The 18,485-nt window shown below is 51.7% G+C and overlaps 1 protein-coding gene across 1 annotated transcript; it reads right to left on the reverse strand.

The window, feature by feature from the left end:
• Positions 1-16,426: 16,426 nt before the first annotated feature.
• On the reverse strand, positions 16,427-17,350 carry LOC134509213 (olfactory receptor 14C36-like). Its single transcript, XM_063321690.1, has one exon. The coding sequence runs from the start codon at positions 17,348-17,350 to the stop codon at positions 16,427-16,429; it is 924 nt and encodes a 307-aa protein (XP_063177760.1).
• Positions 17,351-18,485: the final 1,135 nt, after the last annotated feature.

The raw sequence follows: 18,485 nt of genomic DNA on the forward strand, positions 1-18,485 counted from the left end.
ATGGGGGCTCTGTCCAAAGGAGGAAAAAAAATGCAAAAAAAATTAGGACAGATGCCTTATAGGAAAGACAGTCTCCTTTTCAGGGATTATGTGTTTTTAAATTTTTTTTTAAGTGTTTTTTACTATCACATCTGGTGACTGTTCTATTGAGGGGTAGAAATCCTCATTTTTATGACTCATTATCCCACAGGAGAGCTCTGCCTTTCTGGGAGCAGCTGGCAAGCCCAGCAGGACAGGCAAAGCAGAGAGTCTGGCGTCCCAGAGACGAGATGTTCCGAGGGGAGAGTCAGCTCGTTGCCCAGCAGACAATGCCCAGAAGACGTCTCCAGTGAAGGACCGAAGGAGAGCTGCCTTAACCCCCTGCTCCCCCAGTCCACGTTGGCAGTTTCCCCCCAGCCCTTGCCCATGTCTCTGCTGCCTGGAGCTGCCCCTGCCAGGAGCTGCTGCTCTGTGCCCACGTCTCCTCCCTGTCCCTGCTCCCACAGCCCATCCCACCCGCTGGGGGCTCAGCTCTGCCCTGCAGACCCCTCCTGGCAGCAGGGCACTGCCCAGGGCCATCTCCCTCTTTGTGGCTCCTCAGGAGGAGAGGAGAGAAAGCCTGATGCTGGAAGCAGAGGTGCTGCTGGTGCTGTGTGTAGGGAGAGGAGGGGCTGAAGGCGCTTTGTGAGGTTTCTGGCAGATCTGCTGATCCCTCAGTGGAACAGTGACAGCTCCTTTCCCTCAGGAGACAGCTGAGAGCACAGACCCTGCAATGTCTTCATCTTCCAGGCAGCCCCTGCCTTGTCTTTCCTCTGTAAATGCTGCCTCTGCCAGTGCTCTGGGGGAGATCTGCAGCTGTGGGCAGCCCTGACCCACACAGCACACTCGAAAAACAGCCAAAGGACCCTGCCCTGAGGGGAGTCTCTCCTTTTACCCAGAGCTTCTCCCCACAGAAGCTCGGGAGGGAACTCCTTGGGCAGGCTGAGAGCTGACCCTGGCAAGCAGCAGAGTCCCTGCCCCAGCACACAGAGCCCTGGGCTGCAGGGACCCTGCGCTCAAGGACAGCCCTGGGCACCCCTGCCTGCACACCCACCTGTCTTCAAAACCCTGCCACAGTCCCTCGCAGAAGGCAGCCCTCCTTCATTGTCACTGCGATGGTTCAGCAGGGCAGCCCTGCTCGGAAGCACACCCTAGAACATCCCTCCAGGAGACTCCCCTGCATTGCCCCACAGCCAGAGACTTACTGTGTCGACAGGTGTGAAGATTTCCCCAAGAACGAGCTCAGAACTCTCCTCCCACTCCCAGCTGCCTTTATCCTCTCTGTGCCTGGCTCCTCTCGGGTGCCTGCAGGCAGTGCCCTCAGCCCTGCTGCGCTTGGCAGAGGAGCTGCTCCTGGGCAGAGCTGTCTCTCTGCAGCGCTGCCCGCTTGCCATCAGCTCCCTCCATGCCAGGAGCCCAGCCCAGCTCAGACGCAGAGGACCAGCCCAAGGCAGCCCTTTCTCTGCCCCCTTGGGGCTCCCTCCAGGTGTCCCTGGGGTTCCCGGGGAACCTGCTGGGAAACAGGATGAAGTCACCACTGATGTTCCCTCCTTCAGCTGGGTAGAGTCACTTCTTTCCTGCAGTTGCATTTCTCAATTAGACAGATATAGGTCCAAGAATACTTTTTTTGTTTCATTGTTTAATAGGACACCCAGACAATGCTGGGGAAGAATCTGCTTTAACTCTTCTGAGAAAAGCGATTCAGCTGAGTCAATGGAGGGTCCTCATCCTGGGCTCGTAGGCCTCTGAGTTAAAGGAGGAGTATGCCACAAACCCAGTGGAGGTGGGATTCCTCTCGTCTCACTTCAGATGTGTCCAAAATTGGCTCCTGTATGTGAGCTCCTTGTCTCAGCTCCCTTGCTAAGGAATGGAGATGGAGGGCAGGAGTCAGATGTGCTGACACAGACACCTGGGGACACATTTGGTGCCAGAGGTGACCAAGATGCATGCTGGTCACCGCAAGCTCTAATGCAACAGTTCATAGAGACAGGGCAGTATCTGGGGGCATCTTCTTGGAGGCTGGTCAGAAAATATTTTGGCCAACTTGATGAGAGGAGACAACCACACGTAGGACAAGTGAACCTGTAACTCTTCCTTATGTCCAGGGCAGCCCATGGAGGGATTCAGCTGACCAAATGGAGTCATGTGGCACAGGGACAGCAGAGTCTCTCTCATTGTGGTAATTGTCTTATGTGCCTAACCTTCATGTCCTAACCTAACTCAGGGCAGCTGAATCTTACTTTAATTGACACATTCAGGCCTGTGGTGCCATGGGAGGTGCCAGGGCTCTCCAGCACAACTGCATGCAGCTGACATGGACAGCACAGGTCCTGTACAGGAGCCCCGTCCCCATCCAGACTAGCTGTCGGACAGGCATCCCCCAGGGCATCTCAGACAGAGGTGCTGCCTTTGGGCCACTGAGTGAATCCCACCACTGCAGTGACGCAAGGGCTGTCCCTTCTCTTTACGGTAGATGCCGGACATGGCATGAATACCAAGCACATCACACCAGGGTCTCCACACGTGTTCCTTCACTCTCACACTCTGCTGGTTCTTCTCTCCTCCAGAGTTTAAACATCCCCTTGATGATACAATCATGGATCAGGCCAATGATTTTCACAGTGGACCTCAATCACAGGATTTCCACACTCAAGGACATTGTCAACATCATCTCTTCCTTCCTGAGATCAGCTTCACCTCCACCACAGGCCCTCAGGCCTGCAGAGACACAACAGACATCAAAGCCCTCTCCTGCTCAGACTGACTGCTGAGCTCTGTTTCTCTCTGGCTCGTCAGAAAGCAGGGTTTGTTCTCTTTGAGAGAACCTCATTTCTTCTTCACACGACTATCTCCCATCCACTCCAGCATGTCTCTGCTCTGAGCAAAGCCTTTGCACAACTGAGGTCTTGAGGTCTTGGAAGAAGGTTTTCCCACTGCAATTTTGCTCTCAGCGCAAATGTGCCACAGCTGAGGTGCTGCAGCCCAGACATGCCCCTGATGCCTTCAGCCTGGGGCACAGAGAGGAGGAGCTGGAGCTGTGTGTGCAACCTCTTCCTTCCACTTGGAGGGAAGAACAGCTGAGGGGTGTTGGGACAGCTCACATGCCTGGGATGCTGTGATGGGTGGGCTCAGGATGACCAGGAGGCCAGGAAGGTCAGGAGGGGTTTGCCCTCAGTGTGAAGGATCTGCTGAGATGTGTGCAGCTCCTCTATGGAATGAATTGGTTGGGTGAGCCCCTGTGGGTGAGTGTCAGAGGAGAGACTAATAAGGGTGACATTGTGGTGGGAGACAAAGAACCTGTTGAAGTCCCCTTGTAGACTTTAATTGTCCTGGAATTCAGTGGAAGGAGACCAAAACAGCATGCAAACAGTCCTGGATTTTTCTGGAAGGTCTTGGTCAAGGCACAGCTCGGGGCACAACTCTTTATAGCACAGCTGCCAGTGTGGTCTACAATGGTGATGTCATCTGCAGCTGTTACTCTCAAAGGAGAAAGAGCTGGACATGGATGTGAAAACCAGTGTCAGCCTTGGCTGTCATGACCATGAAGTTGTGGGGTCTCACCTGGGAAATAGTGGGGTCTCCCCATGGGGAAGCTCCATAGGAAAAGGAAACATATGAGAGGTCGATGAAGAATTAAAACAAAGGAGGAATTTAGAAATAAGGGAGGTTTTAGAAAAGCCAGAGCTCCCCTGGACTTCAAGGGCGCAAGGACGGGGAGTTAATTCTTGAGGAACAGTTAAGGAAGTAAATGAAAATTATTACCACCACAGAAGCGTGTCACTAGTGTTGAGTAGAGAGGAAGGATCACTTCCCGCGACCTGCTGGCACTGCTCTTCCTAACACAGCCCAGGAGGCTGTAGGCCTGCTTTGCTGCAAGCGCACACCGCTGGCTGTCGGTCAGCTGCCTGTCTCCCAGAACACCAAAGGTACTTCTCTGCCAAAGTGTTGAGAAGCTCTCAGTCACTCAGCCCCCAACTTACACGGGTGCAGGGGACTATCTCTCCCTGGGTCCAGGGCTTGCTTTTCCCTTTGCTGAACTTCGTGAGGCTCTTCTCTGTCCAGTTTCGGGCATGCCAATAATTATCACAGTCTGCCTGAATCATTGGATGTGACATGGACATTTTCAACTAATGGAAATGTTGTTTTTTCATATGAAAACCAGTGCCAGCCTTGGCTGTTGTGACCATGAAATAGTGGGGTCTCACCTCCCAAGGAGAATAGAAGAATGCAGATGACAGACCTCAGAGGAGCAGACTTTGGCTTAGTCTTCTGAATTTTTCGGGGGGAGCCCATGTGAGCAGCACAGAAGGGCAGCAGAGGGTCTGCAGTACAGTGGTCTGCAGGGACAGTGTCTTTCAAGTACGAGAGCGTGGTCATACCCATAGTCAGGACAAGAAGCAGAGCTACCAGAAGAAGAGCTGGGGGAAACAAGACACTCATGGGGAAGCTCCATAGAAAAAAAGAAGCATGAAGAGGTGGATGCAAGGATGAAAACAAAGGAGGAATTGAGGAATATGGCTGGTTTTACAAAAGCCAAAGCTCCTGTAGAGTTGACATTTGCAAGGGATTTGAAGGGCATAACAATGAGCAGGTACTCCTTCAGGAACACCTGAAGAATAAACAAAGATAATGTGTGGTCACGGCCGAATTTGCAGAGAGTAGGTGTAGATAGGTACGAGGTACTCTTGTCCTGCGTCTTCACCAGCAAGGTCTCCCAGTTCTGTGTGCCTAAGGGGCAGAACCCCACGCGAAATCCAGCAGTGGATGCAGATCAAGTCAGGGGCTACATAGGTAAGGTCAACCTTTGGTAGTCCATTGGACCAGACAGGATGAATCCAAGGATGTTGAGAGACCAGGCTGATGTCACAGCGTGGCTGCTCTGCTCCATTTTGGATCATTTTGCATGGCTGGGCAGCAGCTCTGTGGAAATGGCCCTCGGGCTCCTTGAGTTTTATCAGGCCAAACAAGAGCCAGCAGCAAAGGCGGCCAACAGCATCCGAGGCTGTATGAGCAGGAGCACAGCCAGAAGAAGTGATTATCCTGCTCTGCTCAGCACCTTTTACACCACACCCTGCCCAGTGACAGTGAGACAATGGCAAACAGGAGCCAGCTCACTGGAGGGCCACTAAGGTGGTAACCCTTCCATTGGCCCATTGTCCTTTAAGTGTTTGTGTGATTTCCATAACAACAGCAGCATATACCAAAACAAAAAAACATTAAAGCAACAACATCATTGATGGGCCTAAATATAAATACCTGCCCTGGAGCAGTCTACATCTGTGGTAGCCCCTCTGGGCAATGACAATGGAATCAAAGAATCAGCATCACAGAATAGTAGGGGTTGGAAGGTTTGAAGAGGTAAGATCTGTTCAGATGATGTTTAGACTTCTGTGACACTGACTGTGAAAACATTCATGAGAGGCCTTTACCCTAGTTACAACCAGTAACCTGAAGCCCTACAACCACCTCGAAGTGAAGGTAGTAGGGTAGAAAACAAGCAAGACAAATTGTAGCAGGGCTGAGTAGAGAGGAAGGATCACCTCCACCGACCTGCTGGCAGTGCTCTTCCTAGTGCAGCCCAGAAAGCCATTGGCCACCTTTGCTGCAAGGGTGCAAAGCCTGGCAAAGAGAAGGCTTTGGGGAGACCTAATAACAGCCTTCCCACATCTTCTTGGCTAGCATCAAGAAAATGCATCCAGGCTCTTCACTATTGTGCGTGATGGGAGGATGAGGGCCAATGGCATCAGCTGAAATAAATGAGCAAAACATCCTCCCTGCCAAGACAGGCAAACACTGGAGAGGATTTCCCAGAGAGCTTGTGTCATCTCCATCCTTGGAGCTTTTCAAGCCCAAAATGAAGGAAGCCCTGAGCAACCTGGTCTGACCCCATAGCTGAGCCTGCTGTGAGCAGGAGGGTGGTCTAGAGATCTCCTCAGCTTCCTTCCAGCATGAATGATTCCACATCTCACTCCACCATGGATCTTTTCTTCATGAGGGGAGGGAAATCAGTCAGGTTCCTGGTGACCACGGAAGTCAATCAGAAAGTCTGGTCAGACTTTCTTATCCCACTATGGGCATAGTTGCTCAGATGCAGCGCTGCTTGGCAGGTCCCCCCAAACAGCCCTGATCTTTGCCATTCCTTCACCATTTCTTTTTCGCTCTTTTCCCACTCACAGGTTCTTCCCTTTGACCATCCTTGTACCCTCCCATGGGCAAATACCCCACCTCTATTTACCCTTTCCTCCATAGTCCTAGTTCGCCCTCCTTTGTACTTTCATTTGGTGTTTCCGAGCTTCTCACCATGGGAATGTGTACCTTGGTGAACAATGGCATTGATCAAGTGCCTCCTTTTATTATCTATAGTGTCCTGTGATTCCTCATGCTGCTATCTTGTCAGAGGCAGCACATGTCAGGGAGAGCCATCTGCACGCACACATGAACGACTGGCCCAATGGAGCTTCATTCCTGGGGGACCCTGAAAAACTCTGCGATTCAGCAAATGGAAAACTCCCATAGTTTTACAAGGAGAAGTGGTCAGACCTTTCCTGGGGACAGGATCACCCCACAGATGAGGGCATTCCGTGACCCGACTGGCCGAGGACTGACCCCGAGGAGAAGGGCCTGGGCATTACGAGGGATGCAACTTTAGCCAGTGGTACATGCGGACCGTGAACTGGACTAGCTGCACACAGGGCTGCATTAGGGGGCACATGGCCACCAAGACAAGGCATTTATCTTGTCTGAGGGCAATAAAGAACGATTTCAGGGCCTTGGGATGGCTTGTCAAGGGTTCAGGAGTACAAATTGTGTTCTCCTCTGCCCTTCCAGTTTTGGGGACTGACGAATGTGTAAACAAGAAAATCAGACAGATCAACACTTGGCTCCAAAACTGGTGCTACGAGCAAGGCTTTGGGTTCAGTGATCATAATTTGATCTACAGGACACCAGGCCTGCGTGCTAAGAATGGGAAAACCCTATCCCAAAAGGGGAAAAGGGGACTAGGCCAAGAGTTAGCACGGCTCATGGACAGGGCTTTAAACTAGAAATGAAGGGGGAAGGGGATAAAACCAGGCCCACTAGCAATGAGCCTAGGGATAAAGGGCCAAGGATGGGGGTGAAATTGGTAGTCCAGCTGAAGTGCACCTACACGAATGCACGCAGCATGGGCAACAAACGGGATGAGCTGAAAGCCATTGTGCAGCAGGACAGCTATGATGTAGCCGCCATCACGGAAACGTGGTGAGAGAGTCCCTTGGGAGACAGTCCTGAAGGGCAAAGGGGTCCAGAAAGGCTGGACGCTCTTCAAGAAGGAAATCTTAAAGGCCCAGGAGCAGGCCGTCCCCAAGTGTCGCAAGTCTAAAGGGCGGAGAAAATGGCCAGTCTGGATGAATAAGGAACTTCGCATGGAACTTAGGAATAAAAGGAGGGTTTACCCCCTTTGGAAGAAGGGACAGGCAACTCAGGAGGAGTACAGAGATCTCATTAGGTTGTACAGAGAGAAAATTAGGAAGGCAAAAGCCCAGCTGGAGCTCAACTTGGCCACTAACATTAAGGACAACAAAAAACACCCCAGGGTGTTCAACCTCCTGAGCTGGAAGATAAGGATGGAGAGCAGAACAACCCACCCATAACACAGGAGGAAGTAGTCAGTGATCTGTTTCTGCACCCAGACGTACATAAGTCTATGGGGCTGGATGGGATTCACCCAAGAGTACTCAGGGAGCTGGCGGGATTGCTCGCCAAGCCTCTCTCCATCATTTATCAGCAGTCTTGGTCAACAGGGCAGGTACCAGATGACTGGAGGGTGGCTAATGTGATGCCCATCTGCAAGAAGGGTCGGAAGGTGGATCCGGGGAACTACAGGCCTGTCAGCCTGACCTCTGTACTGGGAAAGATCATGGAGAGGATCATCGTGAGTGAGCTCTCACGGCAAGTGCAGGGCAGTCAAGGGATCGTGGCCAGCCAGCATGGCTTTAGGAAAGGGACGTCCTGCTTAACCAACCTGATCTCTCTCTATGACCATGTGACCCGCCTTCTGGATGCGGGGAAGGCTGTGGATGTTGTCTATCTGGACTTTGGCAAGGCCTTTGACACTGTCCCCCACAGCATTCTCCTGGAGAAGCTGGCGAATCACGGCATAGACAAGTGTACTCTTTGCTGGGTTAAAAACTGGCTGGATGGCCGTGCCCAGAGAGTTGGGATTAATGGGGTGAAATCCTCTTGGCGGCCGGTCACCAGTGGTGTCCCTCAGGGCTCAGTTTTGGGGCCAGTTTTGTTTAGTATCTTTATCAATGATGTGGATGAGGGGATTGAGTGCACCCTCAGTAAGTTTGCAGATGACACCAAACTGGGTGGGGGTGTTCATCTGCTTGAGGGTAGGAAGGCTCTCCAGAGGGCCCTGGACAGGCTGGATCGATGGACCAAGGCCAACTGTATGAGGTTTAATAAGGCCAAGTGCCGGGTCCTGCATTTCGGTCACAACAACCCCAAGCAACGCTACAGGCTTGGGGCAGAGTGGCTGGAAAGCTGCCCGGCAGAAAAGGACCTGGGGGTGCTGGTGGACGGCCAGCTTAACATGAGCCAGCAGTGTGCCCAGGTGGCCAAGGAGGCCACCAGCATTCTGGCTTCTATCAGGAACAGCGTGGCCAGCAGGAGCAGGGAAGTGATGGTGCCTCTGTACTCGGCACTGGTGAGGCCTCACCTCGAGTGCTGTGTTCAGTTCTGGGCCCCGCTGTACAAGAGGGACATTGAGGTGCTGGAGCGTGTCCAGAGGAGAGCGACCAGACTGGTGAGGGGTCTGGAGACCAGGGCATATGAGGAGAGGCTGAGGGAGCTGGGCATGTTTAGCTTGGAGAAGAGGAGGCTGAGGGGAGACCTCATTGCCCTCTACAACTCCCTGAAAGGAGGGTGTAGAGAGGTGGGGGTTGGCCTCTTCTCCCAGGTGAATAATGACAGGACCAGAGGAAATGGTCTGAAGCTGCGGCAGGGGAGGTTTAGGTTAGATATTAGGAAGAATGACTTTACTGACAGAGTGGTCAGGCACTGGAACAGCCTGCCCAGGGAGGTGGTTGAGTGCCCATCCCTAGAGGTATTTAAGACACGTCTAGATGTGGCACTTCAGGGCATGCTCTAGTGGCAGAGATTGTAGCTTGTTTGGTTGGACTCGATGATCTTGAGGGTCCTTTCCAACCCTGAAGATTCTGTGATACTGTGTTGAATTTCAGGCTGGGTTTTTGGGGGTTGGGTTTTTTTGGGTTTGGGTTTTAGACTTTTTTGGGTTCAAATTTTTGGGTTGGATTTTGGGTTGGATTATTGGTTTTGGATTTTTACCTCTGTGTGGGCGTGTCAGACAGTCATTGTGACATGACAGCGGCAGGGCCAGCGCTGATTGTCTGGTGGTGGTGGCATGGCAACTGCTGATCTGCTGCCCGCAGTGGTGGGGCTGCCATCAGAAGGGACATGTTCAAGCAGGTCAGGTTCCTCCAACCCCGTCCAAGCTGGCCTTGACCCCTGGGATTTTTGGTCAGTTGGGTTGGATATTGGGGTGGATTTTGTTTTGTTGGGTTGGATTTTGGATTGGATTTTGGATTTTTTTGGGTTGGATATTTGCAGTTGGATTTTTTGGGCTTGGATTTTTGGGGTGGATTTGGTTTTTTTTCAGTTAGATTTTGGGTTGGATTTTTCGGGTAAGAAATTTCGAGTTGGTTGGGTTGAATCCTGCCCAGCCCCATCCTTGGCTATTGAGCCATGAAGGAAGATGCCAAGGGGCTCAGCAAGCGTGAACATCGTACGGCTGGGGCTGCTCGGCACTATGAACAGCATGGCCAGTGCAGGGTCACTCCATGTTCACAGGGCACCGCAGCCCCCTCCCTCTACAGAGCAGCACCGCCAGCTCGGGGCCCTGCGAGGAGCATGAGGAGGCAACCATGAACGGCCAGCCAGGCCAGCAGAGACACACTCACCTGGGGAAAGGCTCTCTGTGGAGAAGGGGTGTCCCTGGAGAAGAGCCAGGGAGCATTTGTTTGCCTGCAGGGAGGAATCCATGAGAAAGAGAAACTCTTTCTGCAGGCACACGCCTGGGGCAGGCTGCTCTGTCGCTGGGCCAGGGTGTTTGACCTGGCCTGGGGAGAGGGGCTGGAACTGGGGGAGCTCAGGCAGTCTGTGGTGGGGATCTCCTGGACTTGAGACCAGGGATCGCGAAGTTTCACTAACCTCCTTTTCCTCCTGCTATGTTCCACCATCAGCCCAGGGGCTCATGGGGAAGCAGAGACCCCTCTCTGCCCCCCAGCAGCTGCTGAGCCCTGTAGAGGGGCTGTGGGGTGAGTTCCCCAAGTGTTGCTTCACCCTGTGGTGGGCTCTGCCATGGGGCCAGCCCAGAATGGGCTGCTCTGCTGGTCTGTGCTCAGCTGGGCTGAGGGCAAGGGAGATGAGGAGAGCTGGCCTGGGCTGCAAAGTGACCAGGAAAGAAAAAAACCAAACAACAACATTGGCTGGGCTGTGTGACCATGCAGGGTGAGGACACGCTCCCGTGGGTGTGCAGTGCAGAGCCAGGTGTCCATGAAGGGAGCAGAGACACGTAGGTGCAGGAGAAAGGAGGCTGCTGTGTGCCCTTGGTGGCATGAACAGACCAGGAAGGTGTGCAGGACATTCACCACCCCAGCTTGTCCCATAGGCCATTGCCAGCACCACCACCAGCAGGTAATGGGTGAGGTTTGCTGGTCTCAGCGCCTTTCTTGGGGGAACACCCAACCGTGCCCAGTCTCTCTACTTGCCCAGACCTTGGTTGACCCCACAGCAGGACTGTCTGCGACCCTCCGTGTGGGACATGGCTGGGACTGGGAAGTGGTCAGGCACTGAGGGTGCTGTCAGTGCAGGAGGGCAGACATGGACTGAGCACTGAGGGCTCTCAGGGCATTTTGCCCTGGTGGTCTCTCCCGCCCCTGAACCAATGCATCCCACGGGGCTCCTGGACAGTGGGACCAAGTGTGGGGCCTGGGCTGTGTATGGAGAGGGCACTGGTGTGGGCCACAAAGCAGGTGTTCAGGAGGTGAAAGTAAGGACAGGTTACAGAAAAGTACTTGGCATTTATTGTCTGTGTTGCACAAGTATGTTTCTAGGAAAGGCAAAGCTCACCTGGAGCTGACGGTTGCAAGGCAATCTTGATGCCGTCCCCTCTGCCCCTAATTTTGCTCTGGTCACCCCCAGAGTAGAGAGCACTGGCCACTCTTCTTGTTCAGCAGTCTCAAGGGCCAGTTGGATGGCTTTCACTTCTGCAAACTGCCTTGATACCCTTTCTCCTTCCGTGGCTTCAGCAACTTTTCGTGTGGGACTCCACACCACAGCTTCCGATGGTTTCCTACAACACGACAGGATCGGCAGTGAACAGAGCATAACACCTTTCATCAGTAGATGACAACTCATTGTATGAGGGTGCCACCTGGGCATGAGCCACCTCCTCATGAGATGCTCCAAAATCTATGCCCTCTGGACAGTCCATAATCTCTTTAAGGATTCCTGGTGGTTTGGTTTCCCTGGTCGAGCTCACTGTGTGATCAGCACTACCCGCTTAGTCCATGTAGCGTCAGTCGCGTGATGTGTGGAGGGGATATCCAGTGTAGCACAGGCAACTGCTGTGCCAGGAGGAGCCGTGCTTGCCTATCAACGACTTCTCAAGTGTCTCAAACCCCCTCATACACTGTTAGGATCTCTTTTTCGGTTGGGGTGTTGAGGGCTTCCGATCCTCAATACCCTCATCTCCAAAGCCTAGAGGCTGACCTCAGGTTTCTCCCGATGATTTCTGCCAGAGGCTCCGGGTGAGACCACGTGCCCCAGCTGCACTGTAGAGACCATTACGCACGGCTGGTCCTGCCTGGACAGACCCAAAAGCTGTCACAGGAGTTATCTCCTGTTTGATCTGCTCAAAGGGTTGTTGTTGTTCAAGGCCGCACTCAGGATAGATCTTCTTTCAGGTTACTCCATAGAGAGGGCTCACAAGCTGATTATAACCTGGAATATGCATTCTCCAGCATCCCACAAGGCCTAAGAAAGCTTGTGCTTCCTTCTTGTTTGCTGGTGGAGACATAGTTGCTATCTTGTTGACCGCATCCATAGGCACATGACAGCATCCCTCCTGCCATTTTATTCTCAAGAACTGAATCTTCTCTGCAAGTCCCTTGACCTTGCTTCTTTTATGGCAAAACCAGCTTTCAGAAGAATCTGAATTGCTCTTTTTCCCTTCTCAAACACTTCTGCTTTGTTGCCCCACATGATGAGATCATCGATGTATTGTACATGTTCAGGGGTATCAGGCTGTTCCAGTGCAGTTTGGATTAGTCCATGGCAAACCGTAGGATAGTCGATTACAGAATCACAGAATGGTAGGGGTTGGAAGGGACCTCTGGAGATCATGTAGTTCAACCCGCCTGCCAGAGCAGGTTCATCTAGAGCACGTTGCACAGGAATGCGTCCAGGCGGGTTTTGAATGTCTCCAGAGAAGGAGAGTCCACCACGTCTCTGAGCAGCCTGTTCCAGTGCTCTGCCACCCTCAGAGTAAAGAAGTTCCTCCTCATGTTTAGATGGAACTGCTTATGTTCAAGTACCTCTTGTCCTGTCCCTGGGGGCATTCCAGGTGCATTGGACACCACATGAAAGCAAACTGTGGCCTGCACCCTGCTGCCAAAGGGATTGAAAAAGAATGCATTGGCAATGTCAGATGTAGCACACCACTTGGCTGCCTTTGGCACCAGTTCATATTGGAACTTCCACCAGAAGGTTCAAGCAAGTCGGGGGGCTAAGACATCTTCTGTGCTAGGGGAACATTATCAGGGCTTTGGAAGAAGGTGGGTGAACAGTTGGAATCTCTGGCAAATCCCCAAGGGACAGGGGACAGGGCGTGGCTGTCCCCATTGATGAAATGCATCAAAGGTTTTCAGAGCCACCTCCACATTTGATTTTCCACCTGTAACCAGTGCTTCTGACTTTCTGCTTCACCGGTCCCCAGGGACAGGAATCTTGTCCGGTCATTCCCTCCATGGTGTCTCCAGCGATGGGCATCAGTGGGGCCTGGTAACACCCTCACCATCTTGGGGTTTTGCTGCTGAGTTTTACTTCTGTAGAGGCTTGCCCAGTGTTTGAGGGTCTACAGGATCTTGGCCAGAGAGGACTCATTTCCATACAAAATGCCATAACCAGCCAAGTGTCTGTGCATAGTCTTCCTGGTTTCCTCAGTTCTTCTGTGCTTAATTAGAGAGTTCTCAGATGAATACATTTCAATACTAAACAACCATAAGAAAGGATTGCTTCCTTCATATTTTTTTCTTTATTTTTTCTTCTTACACAATAAATGATGCCAGCAATCTCCAGTTCATATTGACCCTGAATTTCTGCTAATGGAGTCTCAAGACCCTTTAAGGCAAGACCCTTTATTGCAAACACTCCATGGACAGGCTTTGTCTCAATCTCACCATTTCTCTCATCTGGCAACCAGGACTTACAGCAGCCTGTTCAAACCTGAGCTTTCTCCACTCCAGTCCGTAGCTGCGTGTTTCCACTCCTTGGCACCGGTTCCCACCCGCTTTACCTTGAAAACGAGCTGACACAGAAGGATGTTTCCTAATTGCCAACACAGGAAAACAAAGGCAGGCAGAGTTCAATACAGAGAAGACATGCCTCAGCTGTATGTCATGTCCCCATTCCCTGCCCTGAAGTTCACTTTCCATTCTGGACGGCCTTAGACCAATAGAAAACACATTTTCCTGTCAAGCACAGATCCCAAACTGTGTTCTGAGGACATGTTTATTTTAATAATTTTCATACCTGTATCCCATATCTAACGGATTCTGGGAGCAATGAAGGTTGGATACGTTGGATAGATCTTGCCTTTATCTCTTTGCAGTCAAGCAATGGTCCCACCTGCTAGCACTTCCCTCCTATCGTCCCTTTTTTTGAGATGGCCAAATCTTTATGGGGCGTACAATGGCATAACACCAATGGCCCTCCAAGTGCCAAACTGTAACCCATGTACATGTTCCCTGAGTTCATCCAGGCACTTTCTCCTTCAGGCACCCAGAAATGCAGTGCGAGAGAACATGCTCTGGGACATGTTCCTCGTGTAAAGGGAAGCTAAGCAGCCTTTAGCTCCCCACCTCCTTCTCTGGACCCTTTTGAAAGATGCGTGCAGCATTTACTTTTTGCCAGATGTCAGGGAGTCCCACCAGTCTCCAGGACCTTTCCAGGATGATGGAGAGTGGCCTCACTGTGACATTCTCTTACTTTCTCAGCACCTCTGGATGTACCCCGTCCATTACCATGTACTGGTAGTGGTTGAGTTGGCTCAAGTAGATCCTGATTTCATTCCTATCCGCCATTGGCTGTTCTTGTCCAGAGTCTTGCCTTGAGGCACAAAGCCTGAGAGACCTTGCTGGGGAAGTCTGAGGCAAAAAAGACATAGAGTATCTCGGAACCATCTCTCCCTACTCTCAATAAATTCAGCAGCATCCAATCAATGTCTTGTTTTCTTCTGTAAGTATTCCTGAAGATGGAAATCTCGTTATGACTCCCTTGAATCGGCTTTCAGGTTTCAAACTGATTTTTGACACAGACCAATGTTCTGCGTGAAGGATGCTGTCCTTGAAGACCAGCTGTACTGAGCTCTGCTGCCCCTTCAATGCTCATGACCATTGGATCCCCACGAAAACTCCTCAGCATAGGCCAAAGGCTGCTCCTCTGAGGTCTGTAGGAGAGAGACACTACATTTACAGCCAGGCTGTATTATTCATAACTTTGTTGCGCGTTTTTTATACTTGACAATACCTTTATTTGCATGTGCTTTACAGACAGTGTATTTATCACCGGCAATCCTAAGAACCTATATATCTGTTTAAATAAACTGCACTGTTTAAGTAGCTAGTTGTTTTGGTTTCTCAAAGAACGCGACCAAAGACTCGAGAGTGGCCGTGCTAGTTCATGAGCACGACTAGACTGAAGCTGCAGTCCACTATTAGTGTATCCAAATCGTAATAGTTTAATACATATTAAACATGCCTTGACTGATAGTGCTGAATTGGGCATCACTCAAAATTTAAACCCAGCCGCACCTGGCCTCCCACCTCGGTGAGGAGTGTTAGAACACAAGGGGGTTTATCTTCTGCCAAAACCACTTGGCCCCTTTTCACGCAACAGGGGCACAAAGATGTTTCTAACATAGTTGTTGTGACGATTCCTCTGTTGGACAGGACAAAACTAGGAATGTCTTCTATTTCCTGTAGTGCCCTGAAACTCCTCATGCTGGTATCTTGTGTTGATGGATCACCACAACCATGGTGAGCTCTCTGCATGCAAACATTAAGAAAGGACAGAATGGATCTTCAGTCCAGGCGGACCTTGGGAAACTCTGGAATTTGGCCAACAGAAACCTCTGAAGTTGTACCAGGAGAAGTGGCCAGTCCTGCATCAGGGGGAAGAAAAACCCCACATTACTGTGCCAGGTAGGACCTGACAGGATGAGCAGTGACCCTGAGGAGAAGGGCCCAGGCACTATGAGGGACACCACATGAGCCAGTGGTGCATACTGACCATGAACAAGGCCAGCTGCACATGCGGATGGATTAGGAGGAGAGGGCTACCCAGACGTCTGGAGTTTTCGTCCCCCTCCAGTGAGCCGTGGTGTGGCCACACCTGGACGTGTCTGTCCCTCTGTGGGAATTCCTGCTATAGACAGGTGGGGAGGAACGGGAGAGTGCCCAGAGGAGGCCTGCACGTGGCCTCTGCTTGAGGCCCCAGACCCCATCCTTTCGACCTCTGCCATCTCAACACAACCCCAGGAACATGCTGTCCCTGGAGAAACACCAGCCTCTCCAGACAGATCCAGATTCCCCTCCTAAAGGACGGGTGTCCTAAATGTCCCCTGTGTGAAAGCCTGGGGCACTTCCCTCGGTTAAACCCACCACCTTACCTGTCAGCAGACACCGACTGATGACTCCAAAATACAGTCTGATGTCTCTAAAATGTCACAAATAGGCACTAAGCTTTTTTTCTGCTGGACACATGGAGGAAGAGGAACTGCAGGGGTGCAGTTCCTCAGGCATCTTTGGAGAAAGACCCCGGCATAAAAGCACTGCATAATGGAGATTTCACTTTATTTACAGAGATTCTATGAAAGAGTCCATCTCTGAGCCACTATTAATTAAAATCTTATAAGGGAACGAGGCGACACCAAGTAGATACATGGCTCAGGTGTAGTGACACAAATGAAACCTTTCTGTAGGAACATAAAAACCATAAATGACAATATCAACAGCACTGATGAGAAATATAATCATTAAAAACACAAAACCAAACACAAAATATATAAAAAAAAAGATGGAATCAGATAGCGTGGGAGTCATTTGGTTAGAGAGGTGGTAAATTTCTAACTTTTGAAAAAAGTCCATGAAAACACTTTCTTAATGGCCTCCTTGAGCTCCCGGTTCCTCATGCTGTAGATGAGGGGGTTCACTGCTGGAGGCACCACCGAGTACAGAACTGCCACCACTACGTCTAGAACTGGGGAGGAGATGGAGAGGGGCTTCAGGTAGGCAAATGCGCCAGTGCTGACAAACAGGGAGACCACGGCCAGGTGAGGGAGGCACGTGGAGAAGGCTTTGTGCCGTCCCTGCTCAGAGGGGATCCTCAACACGGCCCTGAAGATCTGCACATAGGACAGCATGATGAAAACAAAGCACCCAAAGCCTAAACAGGCACTGACCACAAGAAGCCCAACTTCCCTGAGGTAGGAGTCTGAGCAGGAGAGCTTGAGGATCTGGGGGATTTCACAGAAGAACTGGTCCAGGGCATTGCCTTGGCAGAGTGGTAGTGAAAATGTATTGGCCGTGTGCAGCACAGCGTAGAGGAAAACAAAGCCCCAGGCAGCTGCTGCCATGTGGACACAAGCTCTGCTGCCCAGGAGGGTCCCGTAGTGCAGGGGTTGGCAGATGGCCACATAGCGGTCATAGGACATGACGGTAAGAAGACAGAACTCTGCTGTGAGAAAGAAGATATAAAAGAAGAGCTGCGCAGCACATCCTGCATAGGAGATGGCCCTGGTGTCCCACAGGGAATTGACCATGGCTTTGGGAATAGTGGTAGAGATGGAGCCCAGGTCAAGAAGAGAGAGGTTGAGGAGGAAGTACATGGGGGTGTGGAGGCGGTGGTCACAGGCGATGGTGGTGATGATGAGGCTGTTGCTGAGGAGGGCAGCCAGGTAGATGCCCAGGAAGGTCCAGAAGTGGAAGAGCTCCCGCGTGTCTGCAAGTGCCAGGAGGAGGAACTGGGTGATAGAGCTGCTGTTGGACATTTCCTTCCTTTGGGCTTGGAGACCTGTCCATGGAAGGAAAGACAGTGAGAAGTTAGGGGTGACTCATCTCACAAAAAATCTGTTCAGTTGTACTTAGAGACAAACCAAACTGCCTCCCCCTTTTCAGGGAGGCCTTTGGAAGGTCCTTTTTTACACTGATTGGTCCTGGCTCAAAGTCGACAAGGGAGCTGTGCACTCTGCAGGATTCAGTCCTGCCGTACATTTATGGGTAAAAAGGAACACGGGGTGATCTCAGGTTAAATCCACTCCTGGCATCAAAGGGCTTTTCAGCATTGTCACCCGACTGCAGAGCAGAGCTCAGGGCACCTTGTTGTTGTTGTTCCGTTGTAGTTTCCCCACCACACCTGAGGAGTGTTTTCAAGGCAGAAATCCCTGGCATTTCTGCTGTGCTGCAAGTGAAACCTTGTGGGTCCTACGAGCCAAGGGGACTGTCCCTCAGTGCAGAGCGAGGACAGCGAGTTTGTCCATCGGAATTGCTCTCAGCTGCCCTGTGCTGCTGCCTCTTTGAGCTGGAGGATGATCCCAAGCAGACATTCCCCTGAGAAGAACCTGGACACTGCTGAGAGCAGAGGAGTCCCATTTACAAGCGCAGCTCTCCCAGACCCTCACCCGAGCTCATTGGACCCCAGGAGGATCTCAGCTCTCCCCTCCCAGCCAGGGACACAGGGGGCTCATTGCAGCTGCCTACATTCAGCCCTCCAGCTGGATTTACGTGGCCTTGGCACTGACATGTCTACTCCGTGGGGCTGCTAGACAACACAGAGATGCCACGGGAGACCTGAGCCCTTCTGGAGGGCAGCGTGCAGCCAAGCAGGACACTCATGGGAAAGAGTCAACTAGCCTAAAGATGGGGGGGCTTACTCTCGGCCCCACACACTGCAGTCCCCAGAGCCCAAAATACTAAAGGCATTTGGATGCTTTCCTCCCTGGATACACCTGCATGACAGGACGTGCAGCATCAGTGTCTGAGCTGCACCTGAATCCTCACCCCCCACCACAGTGGAAGAAGGGAAGGAACAAGGACAGCAGGGGCGAGAGGGGAACAGGTGAAAATTCTTCTTCAAAAAGAGTCAGGACAGGGAGACACTTGAACATTTCTCCTCTAGGGTGTGGG

This window comes from Chroicocephalus ridibundus, unplaced genomic scaffold (genome assembly GCF_963924245.1).
Source record: "Chroicocephalus ridibundus unplaced genomic scaffold, bChrRid1.1 SCAFFOLD_84, whole genome shotgun sequence".
Classification (NCBI taxonomy): domain Eukaryota; kingdom Metazoa; phylum Chordata; class Aves; order Charadriiformes; family Laridae; genus Chroicocephalus; species Chroicocephalus ridibundus.